The 22,931-nt window shown below is 39.7% G+C and overlaps 1 protein-coding gene across 1 annotated transcript; it reads left to right on the top strand.

The window, feature by feature from the left end:
- Positions 1 to 3,061: 3,061 nt before the first annotated feature.
- Positions 3,062 to 22,590, top strand: fgf5 (fibroblast growth factor 5). The gene is made up of 3 exons (XM_022208257.2): positions 3,062 to 4,027; positions 8,977 to 9,080; positions 18,249 to 22,590. Exons 1-3 carry the CDS (start codon positions 3,805 to 3,807, stop codon positions 18,627 to 18,629), a joined length of 708 nt encoding a protein of 235 aa, XP_022063949.2. The 5' UTR covers positions 3,062 to 3,804; the 3' UTR covers positions 18,630 to 22,590.
- The last annotated feature ends 341 nt before the right edge of the window (positions 22,591 to 22,931 follow it).

The following is a 22,931-nucleotide window of genomic DNA, read 5'->3' on the forward strand; positions in this document are numbered from 1 at the left end:
TGCAGAGAAATAACCAAAACGTGTACTAAAGCACGGGCGTATTTTTCAAGATTGTCTCCAAACAGTCCTAGCATTCATCCTGCACATAAACAGATCTACTGTGGCTCTACTGTAATGGACTTTCTAAAGGAAAAGTGTTTATACCTGTTGTAAAAGTGGGCTTACAGGTGACAAATGATAAACTATACAAAAAGGGGGAAAACGACTTGTTTTTGTACAGTCTTTGCTAAAAAAAAAACTCAATGGTGATACGCTCCGATATATACAGGAAAAGTGACAGAGACTGGTTAATGAAGACTGACAGACACAGTTTCCATTTTGTTTCCCCTCATTCTTGATTTCTGACATTGTATTTTAGGGAAAAGCGACAATCCAACAAGTAATTCGCTTGAACCACATTAAGTCAGCTGCAGCGTAGCAAGAAAACCGTCTGGAGGAACTCAAACTGAGAATTTCACACCAGAAAAAGCTGCCATTGGTAGATGGCTTTTGCATTTTTGTGATTTTATTTCTTGTAACCCAGAATTCTGATTCCTCACCGGCTGAACTTAAAGGCATTCTGTGGATTCCGTTCCTCAACTCTCACTTTCTTGTGCTAAACAAGACGAATGAAGACCGCGTACACATGGAAATGTCTTGTATTCTACTATATTATGGTGTAGTGTTAAAGAAAACAGAACTTGTCTTTTAAAGAGTTAAAAGGCATCCAGAAAATAGAAAGAACTCTGATGCTAAGGCATTGCAGACAACTTTATATGTGGCTTTCAACAGCCGGAAAGTACGAGGTGACGCAAACCTTTACAGGAAAGGCACCATGATTGCCATGGAGGTTTACTATGTTAGCCTATATGGGGAATTTCAGAATCAGCTTCATTGCCAAGTAGGTTTTTACATACAAAAAAATCTGACTTGGTGTCTTGGGGCATCGGACCAACATCGTGGCTCGGTCGCAAACTTTCTCTTTTATTACGAAGACAATTCCGAAAACTATTTCTGAAAACATCTGAGGTAAGAAATAAGCTGCAGAATCAGTACATATTTCAGTTCAACAATGGCAAGTTTGGAGGTTTTCCCAAAGTTTTGAGGCGACTAGACCTCCACTCGATGTACCTCATTAGCATAAAGTAGCCGTAACTTTAAACAAGACGTAATGCTACCAGAATGCAATGTGAGGCCTTTCACATAGACAACGAATGGAAAGGCTTAAACTGATGGATCCTGTGGACTCACACCATTACTGTTACCGTTACTAGGACTTTCAGTGTTGATGGCGATGTTGTTTGAGTTGACTTACTTAACTTTTGTCCCCAAAAACTGCCCCTAAAAGAGGTTATTCAGAGATGGTTCTTGCAATAAGAACTTATATAAAGGTTGAAGACACGAAAACACAAATTCTACGTTCCTGCAGTGTAAAACTGTCTTTTATTGGACTAGAACTGAAGAATGATGTGTCTTAACACACAACTGTTGGTAACTTGACAAAAAAACACGATAAAACTTCCAAAAAGTGGAAATAACTTTTTCCATGATAGTGGTTTGCCTCAGTTTTCATGATATTTTGAATCACAACCAAAAAAAGGGCACAAAAATGCAGTTCAAAGCACTAAAGGTGGGTTTGAACTCTATTACGTCTGTTTGAGTGATCACAATACGATCAGTTTTCACACATTTCAACTCGTCATTGGTTTCCACTGCGATATTCTTTTAGATGACTTCATTTTCACAGACAGTTTGACTGGACGTCGGTATGAAAAGCACAGCTGCTGATAACAACATTAGCAGTGCACAAAACCTCGACCCTGAACCTGAAGCATGAATCATTTTATTATTTACACCTGTGCTTTTCCTTCTGCATTGACACGTCAAGGTTTGAATGGCGGGACTCCGTTTGTTCTGTCGCATTAATTACAGGAATGACAGGAACTACGGGAAGCATGACTGGACATAACTTATGTTTAATCAGTGTTAAAGAAGGCACATCGGAACTGAACTGGTGACCTTTTATAACTGTGTTGCTCCTGAAATAACTCACTGTACCAGGAAAGTTTGAAAGAAAACACTTCATTATAACAGGTTGAAGTAATGCATTTTTTAGATTGTTGCTAAATTTGTGTTTGTTTGACATCATAATGGAACAAAAACTGATAATTCACAGCCAAGATATCACCCGATTACTTCAAACATTTAGCTGTTGCACGACATAAATCAGTGGAAATGATTAAACTGATCTGAATACAGTAACTTCAAATGGCTGCTGAGGCTTTTCTGTGTTGCTGGGACAGCCACTGCAAATTGTGCCATTTTTAAATAGTTGTATGGTTTTAAAATGGATTCAACTCATGGGAAAGCAGGAGGTGAAGTTGTAAACAAAGGTTTCATGGCAGTCTTGAGTTCCCAATGACTGAATTTTGTCTCCGAATGCGTCTTTGTCACCAAAAACAATCATGCATTTTCGTTTCTTCCATGAATTTATTCACGTTTTCAGGAAATATGACAAAAGTGGAACATGCAGAATGTAAAACCTGATAAAATGATAAGAAAATTATGTTTTATTAGCATGCTGTTCATTAAAGAACTTTCATAAATTCTGTTTTTCTTTATTATTCCAGAAGAGTCCCTAAATGAGGACAGATTTTATTTATATTTTAGATGCAAAATGTGTCAGTAAATTAACTGTTTTTGAGGACTTTTGCTGTATTTGTGTTTGTTTGGCATCATAAACGAGCCAAAGTAAAAAGCGTTTTTGCTTGTTTGGGATCGTAATTGAACGATTGATTGAAAGATATAGCTTGATAATGCTGATTATGAAGCTGTTGAATGATTGGACTAATCTGAACACAGTAACTTTAAACTGCAGTTTTCAGTTTAGTTGCTGGGACAATAATTGCACAATCTGAGTTTTGAAAACAGTTTGGAAGGCTATAACTGCTGAGATTGCATGAGGTGCAGCTGCAAATAAAGGTTTCATGGCAGTCTTTACTTTCCCATGACTGAATTTCGTCTCTGAATGCATCTTTGTCTCCAAAAACACTCATGCATTTTGGTTTCCTCCATTACTTCATTAAAGGTTTTCTGGTCATATAACATAAAAGGATCATAAGGAGTGCAAAAACTGCTAAAATGACTCAGAAAAAAGGAAAAACTGTGTGTTTATTTGTGCTTTTTGCGGTTTATTTCTGCAGTAACCCACAGTGTGATAGTGTCTCCTGCTGACAGACGCTGTCCTGGCAGCGTGGGCACGTATCAGATGATAAGGTGGACTAAAGCCTATAAATACGGCCGCAGAGTCTCCGGTGAGCTCAACTCTGCTGCTGCACCACCTGAGGATCTCCGTCCGCCTCAGACCTCCTGCCTCTCTTTATTTCACTCATGCGGGAAGAAGCGCCGCCAAACGACACATTTTTCTTGCTCTCAGGCATGAATTAATCCTCGATCTGTTAGGAGGGGGAAAAAATGTCGCTTCCCTGCGCGTAAAATGCCGCGCTTTGTGCGTCCTGGCGCGGACGACTCCTTGGAAAATGTGCGGTGTCAGTCGCGTTTGCTTCACGCCCCGCTGCTGTGGGTCGGTGCTGAGCAGGAGTGGCATCTCGGCGACAAAATCTGGATGAAAGAGCGTCCTTTAGAGCTCAGGCATGCATCGAGTAGTGAGATCATTAGCGTTATAAATATCCCCGTGCCAGCAGAACCGCTCCAGCTCCTGCAGCCGGGGTAATGCCCAGGAGCGCTGCGCACCGGGACCTCGGGAGCGACACGAAAATGCTCCAAGTGGCCTAGCGGGTGGAAAGAGTGTCCCTTTTTGGAAGAATGAATGTTCCTCTCTGCGTTCTGACCTTCGCTCACTTGATCCTCGCCGCCGCCGGACCAGCAGCAGCAGCACAGCGCGTCTCCTTGGAGCGCCAACTTCTGGAGGAGGGGATCCGCTCCGGACGCAGGACTTGCAGGCTCTACTGTCGGGTTGGCATCGGCTTCCACCTCCAGATCCATCCCGACGGCAGAGTGAACGGCAGCCATGAGCCCAACCAGCTGAGTAAGTGCCTCCTCCGGTGTGCAGCCGAGAACTGTTAAATTATACACGTCTGATGCGCGGATAGATGGATGGATGGATGGATGGATGAACAGTCCCGCTGAGAATGCGCTCTCGCGGGTTTGTATTCCTATATTTGCGCCTAATTTGAGCAGAATGGAGCTTTTCAATGTGCTCCTAAACTTAGGCTGCTGCGGCTCGACCCTCTGAGCAGCTCCACAGCCTTGTTTGCGTCTCTGGTGGATGTCGGCAGGTAGACTATTTGTGGAAGTAACAGGTGCAGTTCCAGGATGTGTTGGATTACAAAACCAGCACCACTGACATCACAACAACAACAAGAAGAGCTCCTGCACACACAGCACTAAATATCCACGTTAAAGCCTGCAGACAGCAGCCTCTGTTCACGGAGCATTAGACGGTTTACTTCCAAAACTTTTACCTGCAAATCCAGACCGGAAACAAAGAAGGAAAGAGCAGTAATAGTCTGATAAGAATGCAGAATGGTGATGCATGTTAATATATTTTCATTTAAGAGAAAAATGACTACACAAATATGAAAAGTTGCTGGACGTCTGGTGTTATTATTTGTTTGCAAAAACCTAAAAGAGACGTCCAGCTGCTTTTCACCGAAGTTTCAAGGACTAATTAAGACTAATATTAATGTCACTAGTTTAAACTAGACGTCCTGTCATAATTAAAAAGAATGACTGCAACTTTTATTTTATTACCAATTTAAGCATTAGCTTTGATCAAAAAAGCAAACATCACTTCAGGCTCTTTAGTGATCAGTTGGTCAAAAGAGTCAATTTCGAGTCTTTTACTGGAGCAGACTATGATTAAAGAAAGAAACACCAATTTGATATAGGAGTGCAGAACTGTGCTGCATGTGAATATATTTTCATTTAAGAGAAAATTGTTTCCACAAAAATGACAAATGGCTTCAGTTAGATGCACGTAAATCACTGAAAAATGAGAAGAGCTGCAAGTTGATTTTCAGTCAAGTCAACATTAAGTCTCCACTTTTTCCAACTAAAGTCTTAGATTTGACCAAATGCTAAAAGCCAAACGTGACTTATGACTACTATATGAGTGCAGAATTGTGCTGTATGTTAACATACTTTCACTTAAGAGAAATCGTTGGTCTGGAGATTCAGTGAAAAGCACTTTGTCTTCAAGAAACTAACAGAAGTCTAGTTTCTCTTCCTTGAAGCTCCAAGGACTAATTAATTAACTAAGGATTAATATAAACGCCCCTGGTTTCACTTAGATATACTTAAATCACTGAAAATTGAGCAGAGATGCAACTTCATTTTCAGTTAAATCAACGTTAAATTTCCAATTTTTCCAACTTAAGCATCAGCTTTGACCAAACGCTAAAAGTCGAACAAGACTTAAGGGTCATTCCTTATTGTTCAACAGGCTACGAAGAAAGAAAGAAAGAGCTATACCAATTTAATATATGAGAGCAGAATTGTGCTATATGCTAATATATTTTCAGCTCATTTAAGAGAAATAAAAAGGAGAACAACTGAATCAACTTAAATTAATAATTTATGAATAAATTCAACATTTAGATGAACCCAAATTAACTTAAGTCATTTCATAACATTGCTATGCCAACTTCTCCTTTACTTTCTAATATGTTAAACATGATTTTGCTCTCAGACTTCCACTCGAAGAAAACAGTGGTTGAGAAGTTGCAGAAGACGAAAATCTTGAAGAAACATGGACACACTATTCTAAAAAAAGAGCAGTAAAACCTAATTTTCACACTTAGAATATCAGTTTAAAGTGGACTAATAAAGAGTAATTTCCAATTGGCAGAATCCCATAACTGACATCAACAAACCAGAAAACCAAATAAGATTCATTAAAACATACTGAACTACAGCTTAGATTCAGTTTTACAGTGTAAAATCTCTGCTGAGTGACTCTAAAGTGCAGATGTTTGATGTAAGAAGCATCAACCTGCATCAGTTTGACGTGAATTATTGATAAAAAGAAGTTTAAGTAAGTAAATATAATCAAATATAAGCTAAACAAGCATTTTTGTAAGAGTCTAGATACAGGAAAAGGTCAGAATATGAATGTTGGCTGTTTATTTAGCCGTCTGTGTGAGTTTCTGTGGAAAACAAACCTCCCTCAGGACTTCGGAACCTCAAATTTGACTTGCTAATAAGAAAGAAAGATTGTTTTGTCTTTTATGTAATCCAAATTCAGCACTATTGGAATTTTTCTTTCAAGCAAAAAAAAAAAAAAATCACTAAAATCAAGATTTCACATGAAGTTTAAACTGAAAATGATGTTTGGACTCCAAAAAACCCAAATGAACATGAAGAAAGTTGTTTGCATCAGGCTTTTTAAGTTACCACAACTTCTTATGAAATTATGTTCAACCAACAAACTATAATGAGTTCAAGGAATTAGCTTGTCCTCTACAATCAAACTTATTTTTAATTAATAGTCTGAAAATTTCTAAATGTGTTAAACTAAAGAAGAATTGAAATCCTGAACTCAAGGTTGAAGAAAAATGCAGTTTTCAAACTAATTTTATTAAGTTATGTAGAAATTTAGCCCAATATTAGGTTGATGCAACATTGTTTTGTCAACCTAACCATTAAAATAACAAGCAACAGCAACTAAATCTGTAAATTTGATTATTTATCCTGCAGCCTTGCACTTTGCATATGATTTGGCTGGAAACAACTGAAAGAAAAACTTAAAAAACAAAGTGAAACGCAGCAGTATTTAAAAAATAAACCGACCTATATGTGAACGCGCCATGGAGGCCATAAATCAGACTTTGGGTTTTTACTGCCCCATCAGATCCCTCGTCTCTCATCGGCTGACGAAACGCTCCGAGTTCGCCGTGAAAGTGCACTTGTGCCTCCATTTCATGCTCGCTTTCAGAAGAGTTGTCAGGTTACATGGACCTCAAGGCGACAGCCATGTGGTTCTGAATCCTGCAGGACGAGGCGGCAGGAGGCTGGACGTCTTAGATTTGTAATACGAAGATTCTTTTACCGTCTGATAGAAGTCACTGTCTGACTGTGACGACAGGAGTAATCTGGGAAGAGTCTGGAGTTTAAGTTACATTTTTATTGTCATCGTATGGGAGGTTACTACTGTAGAGCAGTTTTAGAGATCATTTTCTGTAATAGCAGCTCTTTCTAGGAAAATGTCGGTCAACAAGATTTCTAGATGGAGTTTTACTTCCCATGTAGTACTTTTCTTGAGTTATAGGTCAGTTATGCTGTTACTATGATTTAATTGCGCGTTTATTGCTGCAAGGTTTGTAGAACCATCTCTTTAGACCAGTATGCTGCTCTCCTGCATGAAAAACAGCTTTAAATGATCCAGTTTTAGGTCTCATGATCCGGAAAATGTCCAAAAAAAACAAGCACCTGGACTCAAAATTTGATTAAAATTTGGTGATGTTTAACGTTCACTCCAACCTAAAGGTTCTTAAGCATCTTAGAAATATATGATTTAGGACAAATTTCAGTCCCTTGAGGATTTTGCGAGCGTTTCTCGAGATCGTGGCCTAAAATACCTGAATTTGTGGCAGCTTTTCTAAAAAAATTTGCGATGTAAGACACGATATTTTAAGCGTATCTGTTGCGATGAAATTGTGGGAGACAGTGACAGTTGCTAAAAAGTTTTTTTTCAGCTTTTAGAACATGTTTCAACATCTTAATTGACAATATTTATTCCGAAACTAATTCTTTAACACGCTCCAACTGTTTTGCACGGTCTTTAGCAGTAGCTTTTGTTGGGAAATGCGAGACATTAGTATCGGACATGTCTGTGAATTCGGTGACATACGTGTGTTACATGTGCACTGGGGACTGCTATGATTTGTGGAACTCATGGGAGGCTGGCCAAAATTGCAGAAAAGTTGCAGTGATTGGACAAAATTGCACGGTCGCGCAGAATTCACGGAGATCGCTTGAATTTGCACGAATTGTTTCGATCACAACATTGCGAAGGCAAGGAGGTACTGAAAGTTATCAGAAACCTATTGAGTAAACATCTGTACTGAATGAATCCCCAAAATATGCACCGTTGATGGTTTTCAGTGGTGTTCTCCTCGAGTATCTGATAGAAAATAATCTGGTGAAGAAAGTGGGTTGAGACTGTTGAAGGTAGTAGAAAATAAAACAATATTTTAGACAGAATACAAACAAGAAACTTTGCATGTCTCCTCAAGCAAACAAACTTTTCTCTTTAATATATTGATTTCTTGCATTTGTAGCAAATGTTAGAGTAAAATAAACATAGCCAATGTGGATTATTTGCAAATGTCTAGTAGAATTTGACAAGTTCTGTCCAGTCTGATGCTACTTCTGGCCAAAAAGAAAGGCCACGCTGCAAGAGGAAGTTGATTTTGTCTTCTTCATACCAATATGCCAGACTGTGGTTGAAATCTGGGGCCACAACTGACAAATATTTCCACTGTTGATCGATCTGTTGATTATTTTCTCAAATTAGAATGTCACAAAATGGTAGAAAATGTCAACTGGTGCTTCCCAAAGCCAAAGATGACGTCCTCAAAGGTCTTGTTTTGTCCACAAACCAAATATACTTGGTTTCCCCTTATAAAGGAGGAAAGAAACCAGAGAAAAATGACATTTTAGAAGCTGGAATGAGAAGTTTTTGACCTTTAGAGATTATCAAAACAGTTGCCGCTGAATTTAACAGTTGTAGCTCTAACACAGTTGGCATGTCTTCCAAAGATCCCATAGAAGCATTAGTCTAACAGAAGATACTGAGAGATAAGGATGAGTTACTTGTAGCTGAACTTTCCAACAGAGCCGACATGACAGCAGACTCAATCGTGTCAAGTCTGTTATCAGACTGTGGACGGGCTGCGAGGTTCAGAAAATGACAAGAGGAGTAGAAATACATCAAGCCAGCCGTCAGTCACCAGAACATGTCGTCTGTCCCTTCAGGTGTCCTGGAGCTCTTTGCGGTTTCTCAGGGGGTCATCGGCATCAAAGGGGTCTACAGCAACAGATTCCTGGCCATGAATAAAAGAGGACGGCTCCACGCCACCGTACGTATCCACAAACACTGCCTCAGCTCATACATACTGCTGACTGAAGGGTTGCGCTTTTATTTCGAAGAGACGGAAAACGTGTTGATTGGACGATTCTCAAGTGGCTCCTAACTTGATTAATTAGCTGTAATTGGTTTGGATTTTTGTTCTAAGCTTCCCAAGCTCCCCCAAAATCTATCTGAAGGTTATACACTGGGATATAGTTCAGTCTCCACAACTTTTGTTTTGAAATGATACAAAACAAGACCAATCAAATGACTCGTAACTTGATTAATTAGCAATAATTGCTTTGGAATTTTACTCTAAGCTTCCTAAATTAGTCACACACCTCTGATATATTACCTCTCTAGAAAGTTGTTATTGCTAATAAATTAGCAACCAGCTAACCTTTAAGTTTGATATTTGCTCTCCAGATTTTCTGAAAACTGCTATTTTCCGGTGCTCAAAAATGAGTTGAAATTGAATTGAAGCAGGAAAGTTGTCAGAAGTTACCTGAACTTAATTTTAGTTTTAAGCAAGTCAACAAAGAAATTTGAGTCTAAACTATGCAATATATGAGGTTGATGCAACTACTGATGTTATGTCAACCCAGCCCATTAGTATAACTTAAATAATAGCAACTAAATCAGATTTTTGGTGCAACTATGCATTTATTTAAGTGGTGGAAACAGATTATTTGACTTAAACTGAATTGAAGCAGCAAAGTAGTCATAAAAAGGCACAAGTATTTCCATATTGTTTAGTTTGAACAAAAAATTGTGTTCTGAGACTTCCAAGAAGCCTGTAAATCTTGCCCCAGAAGCTGAATTTGATGCTCCTCTCTGCTGCACCCCAACATTATCTGGACTCCTTAAACGGACATCAAAACCTCGACTCATGCAGCTACATTCGTTTCATTTATTAGCCGGTGCAGCTTTGCATCTGTGCTGTGCAACAAAATCCACAAATCTGACATCGGCGTGTCGTGGCACACAGCTGTAATCTTTAGCCACAGTTTTCTGAGACTTTTCAAATCCCCCCCAAACACACAGCAAAGCCCAAATCTGCCCACAGCAGCTTCAGGGGACCGACCGGCCAGCCGGCAGATCATCTGTGGGAACTTTGGCAGGCGTGTAGATAGAAGCAGCTCCCTATTAGCATGTGCTAATGGGCAGAGCAGATTAAGTCCTGCCTGGGACGTCTGATAATATACAGAGGAGGGAAATCAAGACGTTGAGCAAACAATCAGCTACAATCAGAGTCCGTGAGCTTTATGCGGTTTATGTCCCCTCAGCTCCTGGTTTTATTTCATGAAACCACGTCAGCAGGGAGCGATGAGGCTCGTTAGAAATGTGACTGTCCAGCAGCAGATATTTGCTCGTCATTCCAGCTTATGCAGACGCACGGGACAGTTAGAAACTTTGTCGAGGTCAAAGCACATCCCAAACGAGATTTAAATACGACTCAACGCTGCTCAGGCATTGATGATAAACAGAACAACGTGACGAAGCAAAACTGAGGACGTGATCGCATTTGTTCTGCTGGAAGTTTGTCGTGGATTTTCTTTCTCATCCGCCTCCATCTCCTGTTTCTGACTGCCACAAGGTCACACATCAAAGTCCAGTTTTCCACTTCTGCACCAACTCTAAGGTCGGTCTGTTTGGGTGTTGACTGAAGATGACCTGAGATGTTCATGGTTTACAGCAACAACAGGACAGAAGAAATCCAGGCAGCGTCGTGGACGTAAACCCGATGAACCCGCTGTCTTTAAAATATGTTATAAAGTTAAGAAAACTCATCATAGATCCTCCTTATCACAGAGCAAAGTTGTATCATTTCCGACGGCTGAAATATTGAAAAATTTCGTGGCAGAAATCACAGCAACGTAGAATGTGTCCGTTTAATATAGATGTACCCACAAACAAAACGACCTTGCACTGAACACAAGCATGTGTTATTATGTGTACCGTATGTACGGATTCCTTATCATGTGACCTAAATCAGGTCAATTGACCTGTAACATAACAGGAGGGTTAGAAGTGTCGTCATTGACCTCGAGGACAATCTGCACCCCTTATTCTCAACACTTTTCCTCTCCAGATGCAACTGAATGCAGTATATTTTGATTGTTTTATAGGTTCCACTGAGATGTTCTACAACTAAAACATGTAATTTTGTACTAATTATGCAGAAAATGGAGGCAGTTGCTTGAGTTTCTTTTTTTTTCCAGGAAGAAAGAAAGAAAAGCTCCATTTCAACCCAAACAACTTATTTGCTGCACGTCAGTTAAATGCGATTTGATAGGATGCTAGAAGGTTTTTATGTTTAACCCTCTAGCTTCTAGTAAGGTACGTTTAAAAATGACTTATTTGAAACATAAATTGCATAAAAATCTCTTGTATATTTATCAGAAGAGTTCATTCTTTATGCTGGCTGGCATCTATTCCAAAAAATGCATCTATAAAATTTTGGAAGTCGATTTGCTCACTGGATTTTTGTAGACTGTTCAGCCACATTTTTTTTTTATTCTTGCACATTTTTCAGCCTTTAAAAGCTGATATCAGACATTTAATCTTATCATTTCTACCACCTAGAATGCAGTTGAATTATACGGCACATTTAACAGCGGTATAGTTCTCCTTTGTGCTGGTTTTACCTTCGCTCTGACAGACTTGTCCTCTCCTGGAGCTTATTTCTGCCTCCGGAGCAGCTCTGCCTCTGAGAAATATTTGTACAACTAAAACTCCAATCTGTGGCTGCAGCTGCACTCCGCTATTTAACCGCCGCCATGATTCGGGCTGGATGTAAACGTCGGGGGCCTGGGGCCGGGCTCGGGCCTCGCTGCTGGGTGTCGGGTGACGTCCTGAAGCTTACCCGGCTGCATCGTCTTTCACATTTACTATTCAGACGTTTTCACAGTGGCAGCTTATTTGGCGATAATGGACGAGAGGACAGATGCACATTGCTCTGCATGACGCGCCCAGCCAGCTATTGCAAACATAAACTACTGAAAGGTGAAAGGGTCACCTGCTTTTGTAGAACAAACAGCCAGCGAGGGGCGGTGGGGACAGAAATGCATGATGACATGAACCATGTAGCTGCAGAAAGGATGATTTTATAGGTCGTGCTTTTAATCGCCAGGAAATTTTAGCATCAAATGTTTCATTTGCTGCATCCTGGTGGATTTTTATGCATGAGTTTCTTCCTTTTCTGCATTAGTTTGGTGGAAATGTATTTATTTATGTAAAGAAAACACAAAAAAACTCACAAGAGGTTCGTCTCCCCTGCATCCCCACTGAAATCTACTGCTGGACGCATTTACACTGAGGAGATACAACTATTGGATGAATTGGATTAAAATTTGGCCCGCATATTCATACCTCCCATAGGATGATTTGCAGTAACTTTGGAAACATCCTCACATTTCATCGTGCCACCACCTGTACGAATGTAGGCTATTCATTTTTAGCAATTTGCTGCATTCAAGTGGATTTTTATGCCCGAGTTTCTTCCTTTTCTGCATCAATTTATAGTGAAACTTCTTAATTTATGTAAAGAAAACACACACAAAAAACATAGCATATCCCCTCCATCCCCGCTGAAATCTGTGGATCTACAGTTACAGCTTCTTCTGCAAGGATGTACTCCACAACTTCTGAATAAATTACATTGAAATTTGGCACAGATGCTCATTTAACTCTCTTGTGAAATTGCAAAAACTCTGGTGATCTCCTCATATTTAACAGTGACGCCTCCTGTACGAATGTAGGCTTTTGAATTTTGGCAATTTGCTTCATTCTGGTGAACTTTTCTGCACCAGTATGTTCTTTTTCTGCACCAGTGTATTTCATTTATGCAAAGAAAACAAAAAAAACACAATGGTGCATCCCCCTCATAAAATACAGCTTTGCAGTTGTAGTTTCTTTTGCATCTTTGCTGCATTTATACCAAGAAATTGCAATAAAATTTGCCATAAATGCTCATTTCGCTCTCTGGAAGAACTGCAGAAATTTTAATGCACAAATTTCATTTTTTTGTGCATCAATTTGTTGGAAATTAATTTATTTATGTGAAGAAAACACAAAAATAGTATATCCCGTCCATCCCCACTGAAATCTAAGCATCTACAGTTGCAGTTTATTTGCATCTTTGCTGCATTTATACCAAGGATACGCCCCACAACTATTAAATTAATCGCATTAAAATTTGGCACAAAATTAATTTCCCCTCACTGGGAATTGCAATAACTTTGGTGATTTCCTGGCGTTTAATAGTACCACCTCCTGCACGACTCTTGGTTTTGCTTTTTTCTTGTGTACTTTTGCTTGCTTTGCAAGAGAAGAAGCACAATTTGAATGTTGTTGAACGCGCCTTTCCGTATTTTTTAGTGTTCTTGCTTTGTGCATAACAAGTTAATCCACAGGCTTTAATCACTGCAGGTTTAAGAAGAAAAGTTGGGTGCTGTACATCTCACAAGGTTTAAGGATCAGGCTAATTCCTGAGTAGGTTTTCTGTGCTGCAGACACGGAAGAATCTGGCAATGAAGTCACAATATGAGGGAAAACCTCCTTAAACAGTTTCATTTTAGACAGTTTGGTCAATACTTCTGTCACTGAAACAGGAAGTGCTCTTTTAAGATTTTTACCTTGAATTTCTAGCACAAAATTACTCTTGCAATGTTGAATCCTTGAAATATTTCCTTACAAAGTTTTATTTTCAGTTCTGTTTGAGCTGAAATGTCTGAAGCTGTAAGTGTTTTTCCCGCTACTCGTCTGTACAGCTTCTGTGAATCAGAATAGAGTTTTGTGGAGCTAGAATCAAAAAAAGTACTTCATCTGTCTGTGTGTAGCTGCAGTTGGAATAAAAAGAGAAATCTCTGTGAAGAAATATCACTGCCAAGCTGGAGGATCATGGGAAAGGTCCCTTTAAAAGAGTGTGACCAATCCAGCAGGGCAAGCGCCAGGTTAAACAGCTGTACAAGCATTATGATTTTGACAATAAGATCTTTGGAATCTGGCTGCAGCTATTAAATCCTATGAAGCACAGCGGGGGCCAAGGCTTCTTCCTGGTATGCAAGCTTGTGTGTGCATATATGCATGTGTGTGTGAGTGCATTCTACATGCTTCAGTGGGTTTGTTTCCAAACCCTGACTGGTACCGGAGCTGGTATGTTGCTCAGAAGTAGCGTTCTGTTAAATCATTTCAACCCACCCATAGCAGCGGCTCTGCACCGACTTTTTCCCCTAATCATCTTTAAAAACAACAGCCGAAAGGAACAGTGGGTCACTCTGAATAACTTAAAGCTCGGTACTGTTGTGCGGCGGCCGCAGAGCGCTCTCCTGTGACTGGCATGTTTACCGAACGCTGTAATGGCATCATTTTCTGCTATGCTGCACTCAAAGCGGAACAGTTTGTTTTATTTCAGAATGGCAGGAGGTTATGCAAGGAAGCCGTACTGCGGCGAGAAAGCAGGCATCCCTGGGTACACGTCAAAGTTTCCCACCCGAGGTATTTTTAGGCACGAAACGGGAACATTCGATGAATATCTGCATTTCTCAGATGCGGTGTCGCAGAATCCCAGTGTTCGTTTTTGTATTTTATTTTAACATTTTGATACCATTTTCTGAGGTAATCCGCATTTCAAATACGCTGAAATCAAGCAAATGCCCGATGTACATGCCTGATTACTGATACTTAGCTTGTTAGCAAATGGGCACCATGACAAAGACGTCTGTGCTGCTTAATGACCTCCGGCCAGAGGTGAAGTGCTTGGAAGTGGATCAATCAGGACGGCATCTTTATATCCCACCGGTACAGGAGAAAAAAAAACACCTTTCTATTAGGGATAATTAATTACAGAAAATATAAAAAAAAAAACAGATTTAATTGCATCTTTCTGGAACACTGGTAACACTGATGCACACTCCAGCCCAGTAGGTGGCAGTATTGCACCTAAAGTCTGTTTTCCGGCAGTGAAGAAGATCCACAGGACGCACTGAGTGATGTCAGCAGACAAGAAAGTTTGGTGAAGAGTGAAGGAAGCAGAGACCGCATTGAGCTTGTTGGGCGGACACTTATTCTGTCAGATTACGTTGGTTTGTGACGTACAGATGTCAAATCAACCTGCTTGGTCTGTCACTCCTTTATAGCCAAATCGTTTAGTAGATGGAATGAGATTCATCAAGTTGGTAACCCAGAAGATAGAGGAGAAATATCAAACATGTTGTGTATCTAATGGCAGAAGCTTTAATGAAAAACCAGCCGAACTGAGGTCTCTCTCATCTAAGAGGTTCCTTCAGCGCTAAAAAGAAGATTCTTGGCTGAGAGGTGAAATGTCTTGAGGAATCTAAAAGAAAAGTTCCATTTGCTTTTCTACTTCAAGCTCTTACGATCACTATGACCTCAATGACTGAGAATCCACACCGACCAGACCACCAAACAAACGCTTTTCAACTAAACTGCATTATCAGTTTGAGGAAAAATGTGTTTTCTGCTGTTTGTAATATATCACAAATATGTTTCAGCTGGGACTTCAGCATGTTTATTTTGATTAATTAATTACAGAAAAAAATAACACGTTTGAAAAAAAACCTAGAAAATGTAGAAACTAGGGCTGGGACTTGACCACATTCAATCGAACCTTTCTCAGTTTCCTAATTTCTGGTTACACCGGTAACACGGATGAACACTCCAGCCCAGTAGGTGGCGGTAATGAGCCTAAAGTCTGTTTGCCAGCCATGAAGAAAATACACAGGAATGATGTCAAGAAAGTTTGATGAATCGTACATTAAGACAAGACGGCATTGAGCTTGTTAGGCGTAAAGTTTTCTTTTTAAAATCGTCCCGATGGCAGCTTGGATAATAGTGTGGTTGTGTGCAAGCTGTGCAACAAAGAGTTTTCTGATCACTTTAACGCTAAACATGTTGCTGTTAGCACCAGAGCTAATGTTAGCTACAACAGTCCTGGTACTGGCAAACGGTGTAGCCATCCCATAATAGCCCACTTTTCAGGACACTGAAAGTGCTTGAGTTCACAAATAGCTTTAAAATGTTGAATATAATCGCTATATTTGCGCTTTGAGTTTGCAGTAGTCTATGAATGTAATAGACTAATGAAAAATGCAGATAAATAGAAATGAAAAACATTTTTGTAGTTTAAGTTGACGTATAAGTCGATTAATCGATTCAGTCCTCAACCAACATTTATTTGAACTGACAAAATTAGCTTATTGTGCAACATATTGCTATTTGACAACAATTTGATCAATCTAGATTAATTACAAAGCCTCTAATTTATTAGACTGGGAACACTTTCTAGCCTGAATCACGTGTCTGCTGATTAAAACAAGAAAATCTGTACAGGACCAAGGTCTATTTTGACTAATTTGTGTCACCAATTATTCGATTTCTGATCAAAAGTGCTGCCGATTTCTGATTAAGAAAACCATCTTTGTATCCCTAACATCCTGCAACTAACAGTGTTTTCCCTTTACAGCGCCTGTATAACAGCAGACATAAACAAAGGATCAGAATGAAGTTCAAAATGATATCTGCGCGGCGGCGGAGACAGCCTGAATAGTTGGATCCGTTCGTCTGGTCTCCCGGGTCCACATTTTGCCCTCGTTTAGTCTTTAGTTAAACTGAAGAATTCCCAAACACAGGTCTTCAGCATCTTGTCTTGTGTTTATGCAACGAAGTGAAGGATGACGTCAGAGTCGGCAGCCACCCGGCCATTCGGGTGGTGTTTACAAACACGAATGGAGGAGCCGAAATGAGCCGAACACGGCGGGATAAGTCGAGATGAGCCGAAGGTGCAGGGAAGAGACGAGCTCCGAATATTTTCGTCTGGGGGGAGGAGGGGGTGATCAAATAGACATATGTGTATATGTTATAGACATATGTGTATATGTTTATGTGATCACAGGACGAGATGAGCCGAGGTGGGCCGAAGGCGGCGGGAAGACAGTAACGCGGCATATTCTTTCCGCCCGGTGATGGGGCGCGAATATTCGGATACCAAAATTAATATCCGGATAGTGCCGTAGCGAACGAATATTCGGATATTCGGGATATTCGGGTCCAGCCCTACTTTACTGTAAAAAATGTTACTGTTGTAGTTAGCTAGCTGCGGTGGATCTCATTTGAAATTATTCTGTATAGTACTGCAATGAATGGTTATTTTAATTATGGATTGATTATAAAGATAAATACAACTATTTTTTAAATTATTTGTTTGTTTGGTTTGTAAAAAATAAAAAATAAAAAAAGAGTGAAAAATGCCAGAAAAGTGCTTTAAATGATTGCCAAAAAAATTAATGACTGATTGCGTCCACTGTAAAAACTGTTGGGTAGTTAATGTAAAATAAAAATGAATTCTCTCCTATTTTAACAAACAACATGATGTGAGAAACACCCGTCGGTGTGTCTACACTGAGAAGTTGTCCTCGGATTGATTTAACAAATGGGCTGTAATGAGTTTTTGACCGGTACAAAGGAAACTCTGCTGCTGTCAGTCAAAGCATCTCTGAGATAGGGAAAGTGGTGTAGCTGACTTTGAAACCTGGCACCAATACAAGCGTTTGATGTTTTCCTACTCTTAAATCTGCAGTGATGATTGCGTTACAAAAACGATCCAGCTCTGTCTGATTAGTTTTGTAGCCCTCGTTGATCTGCCATTGTGAGTCAATCGAACTTTCCCTGTTATGTGTCTTTTTAAAAACATTTTACACAATGAAATAAAGGTAAGATATGTGCAGATGAAGCACACTCTCCTGCACTAAGACAGCTTATTTAGAAACTCACACTAATGTTTCTCACAGTAGCTGTCTATCTGTACCAGTATGTTTGTTCGCTCGTGTCAAATCAGCGTTAACAAGGAAATAAAGTTGCATCACTGGATAGTAGGTGGCAGAGGTCAGCTGCCAGATGAAGAATCTGAGCCGTTACTTTTTCTTTCCCCGACTTAAACACAATTATCTCAGCAGCAGCTAACGAGACACCGGCTTCGGTTACATGGTAGAAGTTCCCACAGGTTCAGCCTCTGAGCTTGTTTGTATTTGGACGGATCAAGTGTCATGTAGTCAGAAATGAATGTGCAACAGATTTAAAGGTTTGTCAGTCTGATCTAGATGTAGTTTGCAGGCTTAGCAAATTTAATTTAACTCCTTGGATTTGCCTTGTTTTGCAGGAATGGTTCACAGAAGACTGCAAGTTCAGGGAACGTTTCCAGGAGAACAGCTACAACACTTACGCCTCAGTAATCCACATGAACCACAGGACTGGTCGCGAGTGGTTCGTGGCCCTCAACAAACGAGGAAAAGCCAAAATGGGCTCCAGCCCGCGGGTCAAATCCCAGCACGTCTCCACGCACTTCCTGCCCAGAGTCGGCCTCCACGACAAGAGCGAGCGAGGCTTCACCATCACGGACAAAAGCAAAGAGAGGAGGAAAACCCCACCGCCACCGCCACCAGCAGCCGCCAAATCTGCCCCGGTGAAGGCAAACGTCCACGCAGGAACAGTGCCGAGACGGACGCAAGTCAAGTACTGGCCCAAGTACAGGTTTGGCTAGGCATAGAAGTAAAGGACAACATACTGACAGTGGTCGTTTATCACGTTCAAGTCATTCCAGGTATCTATGAAGAGAGTAAAAAAACCTCAAAGGGCTGCCAGGTACAACTATCGGACTTTTCTTTCCTGAAGCTGTGATGGTAGTTGGGAGTTTCCAGTTGAGTTGTTGAGGCTCCGTTCTGTTTTATGTTTTCACTTGTGCACATGGTTTGTTAAAGCTGAAATCCATAACCACCTGCAGGTTTCTGACAGTAAAGCTGCTACCAATAATGTCCTGATCTGATCTCTTAAAAAACAAACAAAAAATCTGAATAATGATCAACTGACGCTACAGATTGAGTATCAAATTGAGTTTAGTCGATGGACACATGATTAAGACTGTAAAAGATATTCTATTCGATTCTGGCTTGTCTGAAATACATTAGCTCTGGTTGGAGATCATTAAGCATCTCATAAGTGTATATCATGGTACCCATCGCTAGCAAACCCCCCAAAATGGTCACTGTCTTGCTCCCTAGACATAAGATAAGGGGCTAAATTATTATTATTGTCCATTATTATGGACAAGATAAATAAAAAGGGGTTTGTTTTTTGTTCACTTTTTTTGCAAAAAAATATGTTTTTCTTCAGGTTTCTAACAGTAAAGCTCCTCTCTGGTTGCTGATTTAACAAGTAACGCCCTGATACTTAAAATAAGTTGGCTAATGATAATTGTATTAGATAAATCTTACTTTTTTTCACCTTCCAGATGTAAATTTCATTTCTGCTACTCTTTTTCATATTTTTTGAAGCACCAAATTGAAATGAGTTAAGCAATAATGTTTTTCGCACATAAAAGTGCTTTTTGCCATAAACTGATAAAAGCAATCATGCCTTTGTGTCCTAGTTTCCTCAACATAACACAGCCATAGCGAACACTGAACTATGTGTCAGTTCTGAGAAACGCAGAGAGATTTTTTAATAGTTGATGTGGAAGTTCAACGACGTCAGGAGAGGATGACGAGGCAGAGAGATGCACTGGAGACTCAAATGACTTAAGTTGCGAGTAAGCTTGATTGATATCAGGAGAAATGACACAGACAGAGCAGCAGTACTTTGTCACTTCAGAATAAACGATATCTAACTTGGACCAGAGCAGAGAATCCTAGCATATCTTCCTCCGACAACATCTGGCTGTCGGAAGATAATCAAGGATGATGATCGAAACTGAACATTATTTTCTGCAAGGAATGCTTCAGATTACGATGGATGCCAGTCATAAATGACCCTTATTTTGTAAATTGGAAGTTAATTTAAAGTAAAGCCGTGTGCTTATTTAAAGACTTTTTGATGAATTTAATTTCACTGTAGCACGCGTTTTGGAATGGGGCAATTAAACAGTTGATTAATGTTTTAGTTCTCGCCTAAAATTCAGCGGGAGGTACTAATTATAACTGCAAAACTCCATTTTTATTGTCATCCAGAAAGGCATTTCAGATGCAGATTACAAAAACACGATATTAAAGCAAAAAACAGGTTATGGGTTTCAGCTTTAAACACTGAAAAATCATCATTTTTTCACCAATATGTATGCTGCCCCTGTTGGTTAAATCACAACCAGGGTGATAAATTTGACTGTGAGGAACGATTTTTTTAGCCTCGTTCGAGACATGAAAACCTCTCTCCGTCTTGGAAAGTGAATCAAACATGCCTCCTGCCTAAACACACACACCGACCAACTGTCCCTCTCCTAACACCAGATTTGTGATAATCAACAAGAAAACGAGGGCAGCTTCCCCGGAGACTGCCTCCTCCCCCTCCTCCCGGACAGCTGTGAGGGATCAAGGAGAAAACTGTCCGTCAAAACTATCATTTTAGCGACCGGCTGTCCCGAGTCACGACCTCGCGGCATTCCGGCCAGGAGGAGCGCTCACCGCCGTCACCAAGGGGATAAAGATGCCGAGAAAGAGGCTGTAGGTGTATCAGATGGCAAACAGCCGTGGAGTGGAGGCGCAAAGGGACGTCTCAGGGGGAAGAAGAAGACGACGGGGGTTTGGATGTAAAGAACCCAGAATGAGCAGTCTGAGAACCTGGATTATTATTTAAATGCCGTTTTTAATTTAACTGTTTGACCTACTTGAGCTCTGGTGTACATTTTGCAGAAGCATTTCAAAGGAAATCTACGTCCTGACTTTACTTTGGCCACAATCCACTGTCAAAACCTGGATATTAACCTGCTAAAAATGATTCAAGCACACATTTTAAACACATATTTACATCGCAATGGTAAAAAGTGTGACTTACAAGGGTTTTTAGGGTTGCGAATATTGCAGAATTTTCTCACGTATTTTCAAAAATATTGCAGCATATTTTAAAATACAATCTATTTCAGACAAAAATGCATCCAAATTACTAGGATTGGCCCGAATAGTGGTTTCTGGCTTCCGAATATTCGGGCCCTATTCAAGACGAATATCCGAATATTCGTTCTGCCCTGTAACTTCCGGCTTGGGGGGGTGAGGGGGAGTGGAGGAGACGGCCCGAATATTCGGATCCGATCGTCTGGTCTCCCGAGTCCAAATATTTGGGCGGGCGAATATTCGGATACCAAAATTATTATCCGGATACGTAACAAACGAATATTCGGATATTTAGGTCCAGCCCTACAAATTACTTTACAAATGTGTTTCGTTTGGTGCAAGATGATAAAAACAGGCATTATGAAGGAGTTCTATCATCCAAATTACTTCCTTTTCTATTAGAATATTTCCCTTTTTCTACATGTCACTGTGCAAATAATCTGTTTTCACATATTACAAGCAGAATAGCCAATGAGATCCGGAAGCTGCAGCCTAGCTAAGATTTTAATAAAATAATCCCCCCAAAAAAGTTTTTGGTGTCAAATTTGGCAGTACCAGTCAATGTTGGTCAGGTTATGCATTAAAAACAAATTCAGATTTTGGTTTTAAGGGCTGTGCAAACCTTGATTTGAGGCTCATCGATCCATTATAGCTTCAGAATAATCAAAATGAGCTACAGTTATAACAGAAAATAACAGTCTGGTTGTCTGTGCTACAAGCAGAACAGCCATTGAGATCAAGAAAGCCAAGCCAGCTAAGAGTCAGCAATGCATAAAATAATCTTAAAAAAATATAGTTTTTGGTGTCAAGATTGGCCGTACCACTCACTTTTGATCAGGTTATGCCTTAAAAACAAGTCAGATCTTAGTTTTAAGCCTGTTCTGACCTTGATTTGGTGAACATTCATCCATTAAAGCTGCAGAATAATCAAAATGATCCGCAGTTGTAATAGAAAATATTCTGTTTGACTGTGCTAATAACCAATAAACCAGTGAGAACAGTTAGATACAGGCTAGTCAAGAGTCAGTAACGCACAACATCATGTAGGAAGTAGAGCTTGAGGCAATACTACTTATTATTGGTCAGGTTTTGTCCTAATAAAAATGTGTCCAGATCTCAGTTTTTAGCTTAACTTGGTGCACACACACCCTTTAGACCTGCAGAGAATCTAAATTTGCTGTAGTTATAATGAAAAATTGTTAGAAAATCTACTTCTTGAACCACTTTTAACTGCAATTTATCAAATAAACAGGCTGAAAACAAAGGCTTGTTGGTGAGAATTAGAAGATAAAAATCATATTGAAAACATTTGAATTACATGTAAGGTTAATACACAGGTTTAGACAGTGGAAAACCCAGTGTTTCTGCCTTTTTTCAGAAAGAGCATGTAGCAAACTAATGAAATATCCTTCACACTGTATTTTCATTTTGCAGTTGACGCCTCTATAAACTGTAGATTTCTTGATGCCGTTTTACGGTCTTCCGTGTCGCCATCTGTGGTCCTCATACACATCCCAAAGAAAGATTTTTTGTACCAGATTTTGTTTTCTTTTATAGAAGGTATGTATGACAAAAGAGTTTTTATGTAATAAGAATATTACAAAATAAATATATCAGTGGGTATTCTTGTGTTTTACGTTGCAGGTGACACAACAAAGGTAGAGATACATTAAATTAATATTTTAATGGCCTTTTTTTTCCACTCCAAAAGATATAAATACAAATTATAAGCTCAAAAAACCACCAAATCTTACATGGAAAACGGAATTTATATTGCATTTTATTTTGAAATGTCACCTCCTGCCTGGATTTTGTGTTTTCATTAACAGAAATGAAGACATTTTTACCATTAATTGAGGCAGGAAATGCACAAAATTGAGTTTTTGATGCTCAAAATTTCCAGATCTCCTGCTTAAATATGTCACCGTCAAATATCCAAATGAAAAATGCATTCCTGGCAAGAG

This window comes from Acanthochromis polyacanthus, chromosome 7 (genome assembly GCF_021347895.1).
Source record: "Acanthochromis polyacanthus isolate Apoly-LR-REF ecotype Palm Island chromosome 7, KAUST_Apoly_ChrSc, whole genome shotgun sequence".
Classification (NCBI taxonomy): domain Eukaryota; kingdom Metazoa; phylum Chordata; class Actinopteri; family Pomacentridae; genus Acanthochromis; species Acanthochromis polyacanthus.